At 37.0% G+C, this 19,118-nt stretch overlaps 1 protein-coding gene across 6 annotated transcripts in view; it reads right to left on the bottom strand.

Annotated features, from left to right (window-relative positions):
- CNTN4 (contactin 4) overlaps positions 1 to 19,118 on the bottom strand; it is an 893,176-nt gene that overhangs the window by 169,307 nt on the left and 704,751 nt on the right. For all 6 annotated transcript variants that reach the window (XM_042979430.1, XM_042979433.1, XM_042979434.1 and 3 more), the window contains one exon: positions 12,461 to 12,658. In XM_042979430.1, the coding sequence (XP_042835364.1) occupies positions 12,461 to 12,658 (198 nt within the window). The remainder of the gene's footprint in view (positions 1 to 12,460; positions 12,659 to 19,118) is intronic.

Here is a 19,118-nt window from a genome sequence, read left to right as displayed (position 1 = left end):
TATATATATATATATGTTATCTCTTTTTCTTTGTGTTTTCACTTTCTCGAAAAATGGAAAGACTTTCAAATTTTTTCTGTAATCCTCCCAAATCCTAGTTCAGTACCAGGCATATGAAAAAAAAAATTGTGGGGTGATTGGGTGGCTCAGTTGGTTGAGTGTCTAACTCTTGGCTCAGGTCATGATCTCATGGTTCGTAGGTTTGAGCCCCACATCAGCCTCTGTGCTGACAGTGTGGAACCTTCTTGGGATTCTCTCTCTCTCTCTCTCTCTCTCTCTCTCTCTCTCTCTCTGCCCCTCCCATGCCCATGGTCTCTTTCTCTCTCTCTGTTAATGTTAATAGTATTATTTAATAACATTTAAAAAATCACAGTAAAAAAAAAGAAAAAAATTGTGACGAGTAGAAATTTGTGGAAGGGAGGAAAAATGTAGGAATATGGGCCTTCTCCTATGACACATAATAGCCATTAAGTCAATCATGCACTTCCTTCCAGCCATGAAAGTCATTTCTAAAGTATCATCATCATGGCTTCTTGTATGAGTTCACTCACTTAGACCGTGTTTTTCTCTAAAATGAACTCTAGGCTGTTTGGGTGGTCATGTGGATGATTTCTGGGTTGATACACACTGATCTTTATTTACAGCTATAGAAATTCAAGTAACAGAGTTAGTAATAAGACAGATTGATCTGTGTTTATAGCAGTTGTTACAGGACATAAAGATATGGATCAGAGATGGGATGGCATAGTGTTCATGATGTTTAAAGAATTTTCATTATATATAAAGATTGTTCTAGTATTAAAGTCATAAAAAATGAAGGAAGCAATTTTCTCCAACTATATTATGAACACTTGGGGTGGGGGAGACACCTGCAAACTGTTCTATGTAATTGAGTTACATCTGAAACAAGCCATATTTTTATTTGACTATTTATTTCATTTTAACTATTTTGGCCTTTATTTTGTACATTAAATTTAAAAAGCTGTTGCCATTTAATTTTTTTTAATGAAACAAAAGGCTCCTTATAACTAGAGCACATTTTTCAAGTCGTTCCTTTGACCACCTGTACACTTTTGAACTTAATTGGTCTACAGCTGCTCTGGTGATTCACAGAATGATTAGGCAGAAAGAGAAAGGCCACTGATGGAATTGCTCCAGACCATTTTTCCATCTTCAAACTATTTAAAAGGTGGGAATATATGAAGGCCTAGCTGTGTCCACACACTAAGGTAAGTGAAAATAAAGAGTGCATATAATAGAATCAAGATCAACCAGAATATATAATCTCAGCCATATTCCCTTTCTCTTGCATGATTTCATTCATTCATGATACAATTTCCCTACAGAGACAACTTTTGCTTTCAATTTTGGACACACTTAGACACATATTTATAAACATAAAATAAAAAAGGAAATCTTAATTCGTTAAAATGCATCGTCAGTGTTTTCCATTCTGTGGAGTAAGAGAGCCACCATAACAATAGCAAAAATTACAACACTTAAAATTCTACACATCAGAATCATCAGGAGTCAAAAGCTTAGCTTTATTTATATTCTGATGGATTAATGCAGTAAATATTCATGTAATACCAACCATAAAACAGGCAATGTACCTAGCAATAGGGGCACAATGTGGGTAACATACACCTGGTTGTTACCTTCTTGACACCTGTAGGCTCCTCTTTTTCAGCGCATTTCATGGTAACAAGGCATATGTAGGCAATGATTGTTTACTAAATAACTGAAAGAGTTGACTTTCTGAGAAAGACATGGCTAGAAGTTACTAAGGTCTTTTTCTTTCTTTTTTTTTTTTTTTCAACTTTTTTTTTTTTTATTTATTTTTGGGACAGAGAGAGACAGAGCATGAACGGGGGAGGGGCAGAGAGAGAGGGAGACACAGAATCGGAAACAGGCTCCAGGCTCCGAGCCATCAGCCCAGAGCCTGACACGGGGCTCGAACTCACGGACCGCGAGATCGTGACCTGGCTGAAGTCGGACGCTTAACCGACTGCGCCACCCAGGCGCCCCACTAAGGTCTTTTTCTAAACCAGTGGATCTCAAACTTTAAATCACCTTGAAGGCTTAAGTTTCTGATTTAGAATGTGGACATGGAGACCAAGAATGTGCATTGGTAACAATTTCACAGGTGATGTTGAAGCTTCTGGTCACAGAGTACACTTTAAGAATGTCTGTAGGAACCACGAAGTGTTACATCAAAGCAAAAAGCATAACATAGTAATGCTAGACCTCTCTTATGAGCTAGTCATTGTGAGAGTATTATTAATGGAATCCTACCAGTGACAATGCCCATCAAGAGTCTGGACTTGTAGGTGACCTTGTGGCAATGACTGTTCCCCTTTTAAAACCTGGAAAATCATTAAGGTGATGCTGATGTCTGTAAGAACATAGAATTTAACAAAATAACTGGCAAATTACAGACTATGAAAGAGAAATCAGCCACACACCATGCTTGTTTAACTACAATTTGCAGAGCGCTGTGTTGGCATAAAGAAGCCACTTTGCAGAGTTGCGTGCCATAACATTTTGCCAACACCTGCCTTAGCTGGAATCTGTGCTTGCTAAATTAAACCATAGAAGGGACTTTTACCAACTTCCACAAAGTGGTATTTTCTAGTAAAAAAATTGCAAACATCATCTTATGAAAAGTTCCCACATTGACTTTCTTGTGGACTGTCATATGATGCATATACAGATCATTAATCTACACATATTTTGAAATATCTCATGAGTCATACTAATCCTTTTGTCTGAGTTTAACACTTTGCTCTTTTAAAAAAGACTTGTTTTGTTCTTGGTTGAAGGAAACATTGTGAAGTCTAGGGGACCACCCAAGGAAAATCTTTTACCACCTTCCACCCTCCAATAGTTGAATTTCCACTGAGTTTGAGACAACGATGACACAAACAACAACCTCTCCAATGCTGGAGAAGAGGAATAAAGAGACTGAAGGCTGTACATCACCTCTTAAACTTGGTGTTTTAGGGTGTATTCAGAAATCTGTGGGATGTGAAAATAAACATTTTGACCTCAAACCTGAATTCTTTGCTTCCTTCTCAATAATTAAAGTGCAGAGGTAACTTGAGTTGCTCCAGAAGGCAATCTCCTATAAAGGTAGAGTGAATGCATCTGGGTTTGACTCAAAGAGTCCTGGTTTACCTGAAATCCTGAAATAATTTGCTAACAGTTTCCAGTTTGGACAAGTAATTACAAGGTCGTCTTCTTTTAAGTGAAAGAAAGCCAGCTTTCATCTTCCATTGAGTAAGTACTTTTATGTTCAGCCTACTAAAACGTTCTTCACGTGGTCTTCAATAAAATTCTCTCTCTCTCTCCCTCTAATTTGTGCATGTTAGTCCTAGTTCAAGTCTTTGTAGCCACAAAAAAACAAGTCTTTTGATGGACAGTCTTCAGATATTTAAAGATATTATCATGTTGTCAGGGATTGGCAAAGTTTTACTGTAAAGTGACAGAGAACAAGGATTTTATTTAGGTTTTATGAGCCATGCAGTCTCTGTTACAACTTAACTCTGCCACTGTAGCTGAAAAGCATCCACAGACAATATGTAAACAAAAAGGACATGGCTATGGTCCAATAAAATCTTATTTACAAAAAGATGGTATGCTATACGACCCATGAGCCCTAAGCTGGCTGACCCTTGGCTTAGAGGAAATGAGAAAAATAGCAAAGTTTGAGAGAGTTGATAGAATTGACAAACTATTAGAACTAACAAGAGATGTCAGCAAGCTTGCCAAATGTAGACTCACACACAAAAAAATAGCATTTCTGTACATCAGCAATAACTAACTAGAGAATGTGATTCAAAATAAGAAACCATTTGCAATAGCAACAAAAATTATAAAGTATCTACGAATTAAGTAAGAACACCCAACATTTCTATGGACAAAACGGTAAACTTTATTTACAAAAACAGGCCATGGGCAGAAGTGGCCTGCAGGAGGGAGTCTGCTGACTCCTGGTTTACACAAATTCTGTCCTCACTGCCAGGAATTCTTTACCTTCCTCAAGTCTTGATGGAAGCTTGGACTGATTCCCAACAACCAGGTCAGATTTCCTCACCTCCAAGGCACAATTAATACACAATCTCACTTCACCCTCCACTGCAGGCTCTTATTACAAAAGAAACTTAAATGAACCTGCTTTACTTCTCCACTTTCCCCTAATGTGGCCCCACTCCTGCCTCAGACTGCAGTGAGGCTCCTCAGCTAGACTATAATCTAGCACAGAAAGACTTCTGCATTCCTAGTGACAAGCATACAACAGGTGCTCCATGAATATTTGTTGGTTAAATGCATAATCAAATGAATGCTCCAAGTCATCTTTATTTTAGGCTAGGCACTTCTGCTTCCCTTATTCATTTCTAATCCTACTGTCTGTAAATGTGTTTTCCGGAACTCAATTCAGTGACTCCAATAAGAACGAAACTTTAGAGCCTTCACTCATTTGGAATTCTCTAAGACTGTAGGGTTTCAGGGGCTGAGTGCGCATCTTTTTATTTTATAGTGTGCCACACACAACGGGTACTTAACAGATGCTTTCTAACTGACTAGTTAAATGACCATCTAAGACCTTTGGCCCACATGGACCCGAAATGGAACAACTGTGCTAGGGGTCTAAAGCTGACTGCCAAGTTTCTAAGCTTGTCAAGCCTTCAAAATATCCAGAGCCATTAAGACACTATTAAATCAGATTAGCAATGGCAGTTTAGCAAAATATCTCACATCCTTTAGTCATTTAGATATTCTCCTCATAAAACATGTTTTACGCCCACAGATCCTCAACTGTGATGTTGTTAGAGAATTAAAAACAAGACATGATTGCTATGACAAAGCCACACAAAAGTTGCAATTAGAAGTGAGAGTAAAATAAAACAAAGTGTTTTGGTATAAACTCTAGATCTTAAGTAACAAAGAAATATGTCTGAGTGAAGAACGTATTTCTACCCACTGCCAAGCAGAGGTGTCATCCTTGCTAGTATATACGCTAGGTCATCAATAAAATGTTGTAGATCAAGTTTACAATTAAAAAAAAAAAAAAGATCTTCTTAATGACTGGGTTTCTGATCTGATCCCACAAGGTTAAGTGGCCTATCAATAAAGGTGCTTTGTTTATGAAGACACACACTGGTTGTTAATGCTCACTTGAGGTTCTAATCCAGTTTGGGGCAATATTACAAAAGTCTACTATCAACAGATGGCATATCATAACGGAGGATACATTACACTGCATCAATATTACATAATATTCCAGAATGTTCTAGTTTTATGTGTTCCAGTTTTTAGTCTTTGGTCTTAAATTTGGAACTTTGAGGGGAATGCAGTCTTCTGAGCCACCATTAGTCATAGAGGTGAAGGCTCACAAATGACCATTTCGGTCAGAAAGAGTGAATGCACCTAGTTTTGTGCTAGGATTGGTTTTTAGCATTGGGAGAAATCCAATCCAATGAACAGCAATCTGTTGATTAGCATCTAATATTATCTACCTTGTGCGAATACTCAGACTGGAGTATGGTAATGTACAAAAGTTGTGACTGGAATCCTAGAGGATAACTAGATGAAACCTTAGATATGGTTTATTAGAAATTAATCATTTTAATAGCTGAGAAAACTGAGGACTAAAGAAATGGCACGATTGTGTCATGTGAGTTAGTGGTAGATCTGGGACTGCAGCCCAGATTCCCATGGCTTCTTTTCTTCTTGACTTTTAGTCCTGTCCCCCTTTCACAGCAACCCAGGTGAGGTGAGGCCATGGCAAAAGAGATAAAGGTGGTTGGCACCACCCAGGGACATTCTCAACCCTATGTCCAGCACATCTATTTCTGTCCCTCCTGCTCTGAAACTGCAGGAAACTCAAGTTGTTAGCTGGTCTCTTGTCCACTAGGTTAAAGGTGATTTCAGGTGAGAATGTTAAATACTTCAGTGCTGACCATGCTCAGCATTTTCTTTCTTTCTTTCTTTCTTTCTTTCTTTCTTTCTTTCTTTCTTTCTTTCTTTCTTTCTTTCTTTCTTTCTTTCTTTTTTTTCCTTTTGTGAGAGAGAGAGCATGAACCAGGGAGAGGGACAGAGAGAGAGAGTAAGAGAGAGAATCCCAAGCTGGCTCTATGTTCAGCACAGAGCTCACCACAGGGCTCAATACCACCACTGTGAGATCATGACCTGAGCCGAAATCAAGAGTTGGATGCTTAACCGGTTGAGTCACCCAGGCACCCCAGAATTTTCATGGCTACATAAAATTAGGCTGGGAAAAATGAGTGAGAACTTAGAAAAATATCACCAGTTACTCTGGTTATACAAATTTTAAATAATTTAACTTTACATGGAAAAGTGAAGTTTACATTTTAACTTCCAATGGCAATATATATCTTGTGTATAAAACATATGTGTATTTACACAACATAGCCTACATACATGTTTGTAAATGTATATACACACAGAAATGGAAGAGAAAGAGAAAAGAAGGAAAGAGAGAGATTTTGAAACTCTAAGATAAGATAAACCCTTTATTCCCTGTTCCTTAGTGTTTCCTCTATTTAGAGTTATCATTAGAGATAATATTCGAAAACATTTAATATCCACCATACAAAGCACAGATCCATCCCACAGACGCTGGCTATGAACTGCTCAAAATCTGTCTTGGTTCTAATAAGGAAAACAAAGGACTGCCAAACCAATCCCCAGCCAGCCTAGGGAAAAAGAGAGAGAAAAGGCAGAGGTCATATAATGACTCCTGCTCAATTATATATAAATGTAATGTACATAAACATCCTCATGGACATGACCTCATTTTCCCAAGACTGTACTAATATCTGCCAATTTTTCTCCTCTTCAGCCATTTTAGAAGGAGTTGGGAGTAGTGATTAAAGACAGAAGAAATAGCTATTATAACTATCACCTAAATCTACGATTTCTCTTGTAGTTAATGTTGTCTGGGTAATCTACTACCTTTGTTTATAGAAATTTAGGGATAATCCTTTGATATCTGTTTAGGAAGCTCATAATAGAGCAGGCTCATCATCATTAATAACCAGCAGTTGGCTAATATTGATCCATAGATGACTTTAGTACCTGTCTTAAAAATAATTATGATATAGTTTTCTCAATTAAATCTTGCTTTTCTTCATGGTACCTAAGTAACAGGTGCACTTTCCCACACAACAAGTTACATTATCTTTCCAAAGCAGATTTCAAAATATCTAGGTAAATAAACTCTGATATAAAACTCTCTCACATTTGTCTAATAACTCTCAACTGTATACTTCCTGGAAGTAAGTACTATACAGCAACATGTCATTATTTAGGAGAACTATCAATATTAAAAATATTTAAGTCATAACATAAAAGGTACAAGGTAAATCTGTTAATCTAGAGCCCCAAACAGCTTTCCTGAACCTCAGTTAAACGGCACAGCGACAGAGCACTGGGCATTTCTCCCCGGTACTTCCTCACCTTACTCTCCTGGTTTTCAATGCTCTTCTTTGTCAAAGAATAAAGATAGAAAACTGGGTGATCTCTAAGTGTCTTGTAGAGTCAATAATCTATACATAACCCTTTTACCAAATGTTTTTCTAAAAATTCAAAATATCTCTAATCATTGTAGAAAAATTAGAAAATACAACAAATAGAAAAAAAATAAGAATCAAACATTTTGCCACTGAAAGTTAAACACTTCAAAGTTTAACACTGTTAGCATTTTGAAGAGCAGTATTTCCAACCTTCTCTGTCCTAATTCACATATACTTTACAAAACAAGGATCATACTATCTATACACTATGTAATCTGTTTTTAAAAATATAATTTGTTGAGGGGTGCCTGGGTGGCTCTGCTGGTTAAGTGTCTGACTTTGGCTCAGGTTGTGATCTAACAGTTCGAGTCCCCCCCATTGGGGTCTCTGCTGTCAGCACAGAGCCTGCTTCAGATCCTCTGTGTCCCTCTCTCTCTCTGCCTCTCCCCTGCTTGTGCACACACATGTACTCTCTCTCTCTCTCTCTCTCAAAAGTAAACATTAAAAAATATTAAGTATATAGATATAATTTGTTGAGTATATCTATGTAAGTAAGTTACTGATGCTGCCTTTCTATTTTGTCATTGATCAAAGCACTTTATTTGTAATTTAACCCAGAAAATAAGCCTCTGAGCTAGGTACTATCATCCTCACTTGACTGATGAGAAAACGGAGCACAGGGAGATGAAACTGACATCCACAGTCACATAGCTAATAAGTGGCGCAGCTGTATTCTATCCTGGGAGCCCAGTTCCAGAGTCCTCAGGTCTGACCTCTAAACCATCCTGTTCTACATTTCAGTAACAATCTGAGACATAGGAAGGGGTGAGCCAGGTGAACAGTGTGGGGGTGTGAAGGGAACATAAAGTACTGAAGTCTTGCCGACTTGTGGTGAGCTGGGGACAAGGGGTAAAAAGGGTCAGTGGGAGAAACATGGGACACATCACACTTGACGCCTTTCAGGACTTGAGTCAACGTTCACTGTTCACTCTTTATGACTCACTGTCACCTTTTGGGCTGGAAACAATGAATCATAGTCCAGAAATGCTTAGCTGGAACTCCAAGGAAATAACCTGAATATTGAGGACATCTAGTTCTTTAAACTACATCTGCACTTAGCAGAGAAAATGACTAGCCATGGTAATTAGTTCACTTCAGGCAATAAACTGTTGCCTTGCTTATTTGCATTTCGGAGGCAGAAGGAGGATGTGCAATTTTGAGAGAGCTTCAATTAACAAAATGATTGTACAAATTCTATACAGCCTTGTACTTATCAGTCTAATATACAGTCCCTAAATACAAGATCATACAGAATGATAATTTTATTGATTTTATTCCTGTAGAATAGACTTTAATAAGAATGTCATCTTTATTTTGCAATCTCTTCTTGATTTATATTTCTCCTTTTCTCTTACCTCCAGAAAGAGCTAATTAAATAACCTATTTTGTGCTCAGTAATATAGTTCAAGTATCCATTTTATATACTCCAGCCCAAATGGAATAGACATATTATGAATTTTCACCATGCAACTCTCGTGGAAATTAAGAATGAATGGGCATTAATTGCTGAAGAATGAGATCCTTATTCTGCTAATTTTGTGATAAAATATTCTATCAAAAACATTTGGCATCTCTATGAAGATATATTACACAAGTCAAGATATATCTAAAAACCAAGCAAAAGGCAAAGTTGTTGCCAACTTGAGGTGTCCATGATTCTGGAGTTCTTATGTTCCTGAATTTGTGTTCCTTCCAGCAACTCTGTGCAACATGTCTCCTGGGCTAGGTCTTAGTGAATCATCAATATTTCATTACATTTGTTACTTGAGACACCTGAATGGATAACACCACTGAACAGACATTCTGGTGTAAGTGCATGATAAACAGAGGTCAGAGGGATTTATTTTTAAATAATTCTATACAAAACGCCATTGGAGCACATCTTTTGACAAAGTTTCTTCATCCTTAGGTCTGGAGAGAGAGCATCGATAGTTTTTTAAATGGATAAAATTTTTAGTTTTATTTAATCTAATTCAGCTTATTCCAACATATTAATTTAACATGTGTCATCTGGCAAGCACTGTGCTGGTCCCCAGAACAAAGCTGGATGAAACCTACAATCTGTGCTTGATCACAATGTCGGCGAGGTGGAGAAGGCGAGCTGAATAAGCACATGTGAATATATCAGACGGGTGTTATGACAGAGAGATGGCAGAAGCAGCAGAAAGCAAATACTTCTTTCTGTTGCCAAGAGAAAAGTCAAGCTTTTGGCTTTACAAATAATGACTAAAATAATACTTTGGATTTCCCCCTTCCAACCCTGTTCAGTAAAACCTCAGTAAATGGCATTCCCATCAACCCACTTGTTACACCAGAAACCTATGTGTCACCCCTGATTTTCTCTTCCAACACCTCCCACATTCAGTGCATAGGCAAATTCGGGCAGCTTTACCCGCAAACCAGATTCTCAATCCATCCACTTCTCTGTTCCCCCTGCTACTCCCTAGTTCAAGCTGCCACCATTTCCCAACTGAATTGCTGCAGAGTCTTTCAGTTGGACATGCAGCGACCACTCTCACTTGTTTAGTCAATCTCTACACAGTAGCTAAGGAAACTTTTACAAAACATACATCACTATCTTGCATAAAATCCTCTAATGGCTTCTCACTGCACTCGAGATAAAATCCAGGCTTTTTTCCATGGTCTACACGATCTGGCTACTGATTCTTTTCCAATATCAACTCGAAGCAACCTTCACCCTGCTCATTATGCTCTGTCTATGCTCACATTCTCTTTTCTTCCTGAACATGCCCAGTGTTTTTTCAGGCCTCAGGGCCTTTGCATGTGATGTCAACTTAGTCTGCACTGCTCCTCCCTCTGACCATCACAGGGGCTGACTTCTTAGAATTCAAGTCTCAGCTCATATGTCATCTCCTCAGAAAGGTTTTCAGTGACAATTCTGCCTGAAGTAGACATTCCACTCCATAGGACCTGTATTTTATCATACTGTTTTATTTAGTAGTAAAGTAATTGGGTTTTTGTTTTTGTTTATGTTTGTTTTTTACCTGTGTCCTCCCAGAACATGTGGGTGAAATGAGATAGAGGCCCTATTGTTCTTGTTCACTGCACTAATAGTGGCTGTCACATAGTAAGTGCTAAATAAATACATGTTAAATGCATGAGTAAATAAAGGAATGATTCAAATCTACATCATTTGCTAAAAAATTCCATACTATGGTTTATGCTGTAAGGATGCTCAGACCCTATTTGCAAGTTGGTTTGTCTACAAATATCCTGTTCTAAGAAATTCATATTCACAGCCGCACCTGGGTACAAAGTCCCTTCAGTACAGAAGGGAAGAAGAACATATTTGGAGAGAAATCTGAGTTCTAGGCTTGAATCCGCAAGTTTGTGTTGTACAAATTCAGGTAAGAGGTGGTAGAGTGTAATGAAATGAAACCTAGTGATTGAGGCATTAATGTATTAGCTCTGGAATCAACAGGACGTGGGAGCTAAGTGTGAACTGTAGAGCCATTAGTTTTTAGCTAGGTATGTGGCTTTGGGGTTTGTTATTTAACATGTCTGAGCCCCAGTTCATTCATCTATAAAAGATAAAAGAGGATATTCCTCATATAGTTGCTTGAGGTTTCACTGAAATAATCCTGGTAAAATTCTGAGCATCCAGCAAATAGTTAAGTACCTAGTAAAAGCTTGTTATTAACATTCTTGTCTGGCAGTTTCCTTACCTGTACAATGGGTCTAGTAATTCCTGTTGATAATGGAAGGCTCAAGTGTGTACTTGATGGGCATGGAATTTAAAAAGAATAGAAACATAAATATTTAACCATGGCTGCTTAAATCTCTATACTGGCCATTATTGAAAGACTTAATTGTGTTTTGTTTTCTTTTACTCCACAAATATCTCTTAAGAATCTCCTATGTTCCAGGTATTGTACAGGTATTGGAGATACACTAGTGATCAAGGCACTACATGTGCTTCTAAAATAGCAAGTTTATAGTTAGGGAGACAGGGAAACACACTGGTAATTGTGATACAAAATGAAGAGTTCTTGGGGTTATAGTAATGGGCTTTATTGGACTTGATAGAGAAGATACCTGATGCAGCATAGTTGGGAGGGAGTCAGACAGATCTAACTTCCGGGAGAAAGTGATATACTTGAAGAAAATGAAAGGGCCAGTATCATTTAGTCAAAATGAAAGGCTGGGACTCAGAGGAGGAGAAGCATCTCAAGAAGAGGGGACAGAATTCATAAAAAGACTCCTGGTGGGGAAAAGGCATAGTGGAACTAGATTTTTGGCATACAGTTCAGTAAGATTGCCTTTGAAAAGCACACGGTGAATTACCATACACTGTTATGTCATTCATCCAGGTAATTAAGGGGGAAAATCACATGTTTTCTTGAAACATTTTCACAAAAGTATTGGAAATTAAAATTTATTTCTCAAATAAGCCTTGGTATTCCTGCATTTCATTGTAGTGTGAACTATGTCATTTGTATCATAAATCCAGAAGTTATTTGGATAATTTAAAACTTCTTTCTGGACACTTAATACTAAATCACATAGAATTGATTAATGAGCTAGGTGTTCAACCTTCTACTTCATTCTGCTTGTGTATACATTTTAAGTGAAAAAGAAACACTTTGTTATTTATACTCACCTAAATCCACATTCCATTCCTGTTGAGATTAGCAATTAAATTTCTAATTAGTTTTCAAAACAGATTCATGGGCTTACTTCTTACACAAAGTGGAGCAAATATAGGCAACCAAATGTAAAAAGCATTAAACTTTTCTTAAATTTCATTTAGACAGCGTTTGTGTGCCAATAATATAACAGTTTTCCATATGCAACATATGATCTCAAAACACGGGAATAACAAAATCCCTTAGGAAACTCACCATCATTTCTCAATATTAGTGGTGTGGGTGGTCCCAGGACCTTGTGATTTGTCACTGTATTCGTAACCACACAGGTATAGTTCCCAACATCTGACTTTTCTACTTTGGCAATATACAGATTCCCAGTCTCTTGAGAAACGAAGCGGCGGTTATCCTGATAGGAAGGGTATTCATTGAAGATCCAGGCATAACTGAGCTCTGAAAGCAAAGGAATCATCATTGCAAAAATGTTTTCAAGCATTAGAATGCTACTGTATTCATGAAAAAAATGGGCAAGTTAGAAATTCACATGTTGCCCACTGATTTTTTTTCAGCCTGCTAAATATAAACAGGAAGTGATCACAATCCCTTAAATATTTTACCAGTACTCCTACTGTCAGTCAATAAGATTTTATCTCTAGAGAACTAAAAAGAACACACTGATAGTTGATTAAAACAAGTCCAACCTCTTTAAGCCAAGGGAATAAGCATTTATAGTTTGCTAAGCATGTGCCAAGCACTGCACAATACTTACTGAGTTCATGCACAAATTATAGACCCAGACAGTCTATAATTTTGATACAGTAAGGCTGGAAGCCACCCTGAAAACCATTTGGATCACTTCTTTCATTTTATATATAATAATTGTTATGGTGCAGCATAGCACTTTGTGTTTTTCAACACATTTTACAGTTTTCCATCAACTGAGAAACGTTAGCACTGGAGAACAAAGTAACTAAATCCAAACTCTTGGCCCTATGAAGGTACAGAATAATTTCTGGGTCTCAGTTTAGTCTTCTCCCAAAACTTCTTACTATCAACACACATTCCTACTCTTTTCTTGCATAGTTGAACTATTTTTCCATTATTTGAGTGAGACGGTTGTTTAATATTGCAGCAAATACTTGCTAAACACATGCTGACTGGCCGGAGGGCTGGTCCCAAATGTAAATGTGTACCTAAAAATATTGGCTGAAAAATTTATTATATTTATAAGGGACTGCGTATGAAACAGCAGTCCAAGAGCAACGTTTTTTTTTTTTGCCAATGCTTATTCATCCCAGAATGCCAGTGGGATTTGTGTAATGGGCAGCCAGACGTGAAAACATCTGTTACAAAGTTCTAATTTTTCTTAAGAATTAGGTAAATGTTTTGCGAATGAATATGTGATCCCATGCTTTCAATTTCTGAGAAGAACCCTCACTGACAGTGAGCTGGCATGAATTGCTGCAGTGAACCACTGTGCTCCAAGGAAATCAAATGTCTTCAGCTCGAGGCATTCCATGGTTCCTCTCTTTAAAGTGTGATCTCCAGATGTGTCCAAAGCTGGAGAAGTGATATACGAGGCACTGGCAATGATTAATGTGCCCCCACTTTATCTTTAAAAACTACATTGGTAGGGGAGGGGGAAAACTAGATGCAAAAGAAGATTCTGGTTTCAGAACCAGCTGGCTGAATTCTTATATATCTTTCTTTAATAGAATTCTAGGCAGAAGTTTAAAGGTATGCAGTGTCCTTGGAAAATGGGAGAAAGGCTTCAGCTTTGTAAAGAGAACACTAATTGCTATAAAGGCATTTTTGTTTTTTAATACTTAGATGAGTCCCAAGCGTGATTGACCTCAATAACCAAATGTGCAACAGGAAACATATTCTGCCTTAATAATCCACTGTTTACATACAAAGGAGGGGTCATGCAGATTGCTTTCCCTTTATCCCTGGATTATAACGTTTCCTCCTGTATTATTTTAGAGAGATATAATTATGTTTATATGAGAATAGTTAATCATTTTATTTACGCATGTGCCTGTAATTATAAGTAACCCCATGCTGATGTCAAGAGGATACTCAGTATAAATAAGCAAGTGCTTCCCAGCAAGCTAGTCACTTCCTGAAGAAACTAAAATCTGGGGGAGGAAAGCCCCTATAAGAGATCATGGGGAAGTTCAATTGGTATGGCTGTTTACCCATGAAAAACAGGAGATTTTAACAAACAGCAGAGCAAACAGCACAGCACTATGTACTGATCACTCAATTTGTGTGTGAGTTTTGGGCAAACCAAGAGATCTCTGAGCATATCAATGTTCTCATATGAACAATGAGGAGAACACTGTCTATGCCCTAATTAGCTACATGAGAGATTTAAGTATAAATTAGCATCTCCAAAATCACAAGGTAGAAGTTAGAAAGTAATTTACCAGCACAACATTAATCAACCCACACCTCCAAGGAAAGCTGTAATCAAATATACAAAACTGTATTTTCTTTTTCTAAAGACATTTCTCAAGATTGTTGCTAGTGGCCAGTGATAGCAACCTCGCTGAATTCTGTGGGACAAGGCAATTAGAAAGTTGTATGGACCATGGATATCAGAAAAAAAAAAAAAAAAAGAAAAGGAAAGAAAGAAAGAAAGAAGAACATCTAATTTGTCATTTTTCTAATTAGAGTTAAAAAAAAAAGACCAAAATTTAAACCTGTATTACATAAGGAATGACACTTAAACATACTCACTTTCAACTTTTAACCTATCAAGTAGGGATAATAACAAATGTGATGCAGGTATGTAGTGAGGATTCTTTTATGTGAAAGCACTATGAATCATAAGCACATCTAAATCATTAAAAGTTAGCCATTTTAAAAGTAAAAACAAAAAAAAAATACCCAATTAACATGCTGTTTGGCTATTTAAAAATAAGCTAATTATTCTGGCTTCACTGTTTTTGTGACATATGTGACTTAGTACTTTAGGAGAAGATACAAACAACCTTAAGCATATACTGCAGCATTTCCTGAACTGTGGTCCTTGGAATGTTAATTTCTTGTTTACAGAAGTTCTCTCCCTCCCACCTTTCCTAAATTTAGATGGGTTACATGATCAAATGGCTTTGAGAAGACCTAGATTAAATAAATTTTAATAGATTTTCAAATTTATCCTTTCAAGACTTGCAAAGGATTTTTAATATGCCAAGATTCCTCAAATTCCTTAGAGCATGAGTTTAAGCATACCAACTTACTGTATAAAATGATAATAAAATCTCTTCTTCTGATCATAAAATCTCCTCGTCCCCTCTACATATATACCATTTTTCTAAAACATCTATTAATAGATCACAAAACCTAGGTTGGGAAACCCTGAACAAATAGTAATGACTTCAATTCAACAAACGTTAAGTATAACATGAAGATTATTAACTCTATCACTTCAGTGTTGGGAGGATCATTAAATGAGTTTAAACAACAGAAAATAACAAAATGTTGATTTAAAATTATAATAACCTTCCCAAAATATAATAATAATATAACACTATGGCCATTTTCCATGGTGTAGAAAAAGGAACATACCGCAGTTGTCAAAAATGGTCTCAAATGGATGGTGTTAGAGATCATAACTAACATCAGTTGAACATGTGACCTTTGTAAATACTGTTGAGTCCTAAAGTACAAATGTCATTCAAAAAATCTTGGTTGGTGCACTGGTGAGATCATGCTGAGCCTCCTGAAAGGGGGACATCTCTAAGATATTAATTCTTTTTTCTTTACAGCAAATATCACTTCTTGTAAACAGTATATTTTTATTTTCCAGGACGGGGGGAAAGAGCATAAGAAGTATAATACAATGATAATGCAGGCATCAGTGCAGGTAAAATGTGCAGTAAAGCTAAAAATTACCCAGTGGATCACCTGTTCTATTTCTTTGTTTTAAAGACATGAAAAATCTTAAGCCTAGAAAGGGTAAGGTCACAGAGTCAAAAAGTGGCAAAGGAGACTACAGATGGTTCTCAGAGTTTATGGGAGGCTAGGCTAAGTGAATGCATTGCTACTTACAATGGGTTTATTGGGATGTAACCCCATCCTAAGTCGAAGAAGACCTGTATCTAAGAGTCCTTTTAGCTCTACTCCCATTCCAGTGCTCCCTCCAGGAAGCAAACAAGAGCTCTCCAAATTTGAAAGGAAGGAGCCACTACTGTATCACTCAAGGAGACACTCTAGTTCTCCTCTAAAAAGCAAAGTCTATTTTTATCAGAGCAAAACATTAATCCATTGGGTTAAATGACATGCTATCAACATGCTAAAAAACAGAGCCAAGTAAATAAAACAAAATAAATTCTAATGTACTGCAATGAGGAAAAATGTATCCCACTCAGTTTGATTTCCTTAGGGACTTCTATGCAGTATTTATACTTATTCAAACTTGACAGATTTCTTTTGATAAGTTTTCACACACTAATTGCTCTGGAAATGACTGACAGTTCTTGTCCCATTGGCAATTTGTAACAACTCAGTAAACAGATACTTGGAATACAATGTTTAATAGATTGTGAAGCTTCTGATGCTCAATTGAAAAATGCTGAGACTAGTTATAATGTGATATCCATTAGGGAAGAAGGACCTAGTGATGGTTTTTTGGCTTGTAGCCTCCAAATCTATAGGCAATGAACAACAACATTTCATTCTCTTACTTGGTTCGTTTTTCCATATTTTTGGGCCAACAGCAAAGAATGTTGGGTTATTAGTTTTCAAGTAAGACATCAATCAAGCAATTTTCAAATTTAAGTATTCATTGAGCAAATTCACCCTGTGATCAGAGTCCTTTGGGTGGATGCTCTTAACGTGTTCCTGATGCTAATTTCTTTCTAGACTTACGTTATGCTTCATGACATTCTGAGTCCTGTCCCAGGGGTAGCACAAATGTCAGTTTTCAAAGATGCCTTTCTTAATCCTCAAAGTTTTAAATGTGAAAGAAAACTTAGCATGACCCCTTGAATTTCACAGAGCAGGAAACTTAAATCTAGAGAAGCTACATGCGTGGATCACAACCACACATTTGGTAAGTGGGTAGTCACAGTATTCATAAGAGTTGATTCTGTTAGGAACCCATATGGTCCTCTCTGAATTTATTTTAGAGCTAGAAAAGATCAGTTTTCCTTATCTGTAAATTTACTTATCTGTAAATGAGGGAGTACAACTAGATGGTCTCTAAGTATCTTTCAGCATTAAAATTCCACAACTCTATATGTATAACATCAAACCCTAAATCTTAATTTGACAAATGACAAAAGTGGGATCCAAAGATACCCTGTAGCTTGATAAGAATCACACAGGTAGTTATTGATAAAATCAGAACATTTGAACTTTTTATTTAAATTTTAAAAAATTAAGTAATCTCTATATCCAATGTAGGTCTTGAACTCACAACCCAAGTTCAAGAGTTGCACGCTCTACTGACTGAGCCAGCCAGGCACCCACAGAACTAGAACTTTTATAAACACACACACACACACACACACACACAGTACAGTATACTACATTTATTTCAATTAAGCTGTGTTGTGTAGAAAAAAGATAGTAGAATTAACTCAGGATATCTGGATTCTAGTCCTTATGTTGTAACCACTTTCACTTTAATAAATTATTTAAACAGTATGAGAGTCTCCTTATTTTTAGATAGTTTTATCAATACTTAATTCTACTTTTTGTACAGGGTTGTGAAGTTGAATTTAAACTGAGATATTCTAAGCAGGTAGATGTGAAAAATGTATCTTAAGTGATTCTATAGATACAATGGGTTATATGAATATATTCACTGGTTTACTTCTTGGCCAAATATTTAGCAAACACCAACTCGCAAAATCATTGAGCTCAGCTAAGCAATGGAACTGAAGACAGGGATTGGAACCTGTTAGTAGTTTTCCTGGGCAAGAAGGGAGAGAGCATAACCCAGTTCCAAGATCCCTGGATTTGTTGTCAAAATATATGGATTGAGTCTTGGCTTCAGGGCTTATCAGCTAGAAAGTAATTTCCACTTCTTAGTTGTCTCATCTGAAAAATAGAAATAATAAAAAGAACAGTTTCCCTGCCTGAACTAAGAGCGAAATTGAACATTAAACATGTTGATATCAGCTTTTAAGAATGAATGTGTTTTTGTGTGTTTTTTGGTTTTGTTTTGCTTTTTTGTTTTTTTGCTTATAAATGGATTGATAAGTATTTTGTCTTTCTACGAACTTAGGAAAAGAGAGATGTTATAAATTGGGAGTAATCTAAGTAATTCCAGAAAAAATAAGAATTGTACCAGAAAAGTCAAGCACTAAACAGCACTAGTGATTTTACATCAGAAATAGGTGGTGGGAAAGCCTAAGAGAAGAGTGTGTTGTCATATGAAAGATTTGTGAGATCTCCCAAGAGGGAGTGGCTGACAGACTTCTGGCTTCTCAGAGAAGATGCCTCTGGATAAAACCTCTAATTATACTAACACCCTAAAAGATCAATATAAAGTCATATTTGGCTGTCATACAGTCAACAGCATTTCATGAAACAGAAGAAGAGAGGTGTCTAAGAGAAGCTGAAATCTGAAGGGCCACAATAGGACAGATATTATACCTCTATTAATTACGACATAGACTAATGGGCTTTGAATGATTACAATGCTGGCCGTGGCACTATACTATGTAGGTTCCTGAAATCATGCCTGTGGCTGAAAGGACCCCTAACATGGATGCTTTGTGACTCAGAGAACTTGGTTTAGACAAGTCTCCAGCATCAAGCAGGACCTCCCAGAATTTAGAAATTGTTTTTCAATAGTAACTGGTGCTGAATAGAGCAGGGGTGACATGTATCTGTCACCTGGACCACTAGCTGCTAACTCCTCCACCCATGGCTGACACAGTGACTGACTATGCCACAC

The sequence above is a fragment of the Panthera tigris genome, chromosome A2 (genome assembly GCF_018350195.1).
Source record: "Panthera tigris isolate Pti1 chromosome A2, P.tigris_Pti1_mat1.1, whole genome shotgun sequence".
NCBI lineage: Eukaryota > Metazoa > Chordata > Mammalia > Carnivora > Felidae > Panthera > Panthera tigris.
This window is presented reverse-complemented; position numbering and strand designations above follow the sequence as displayed.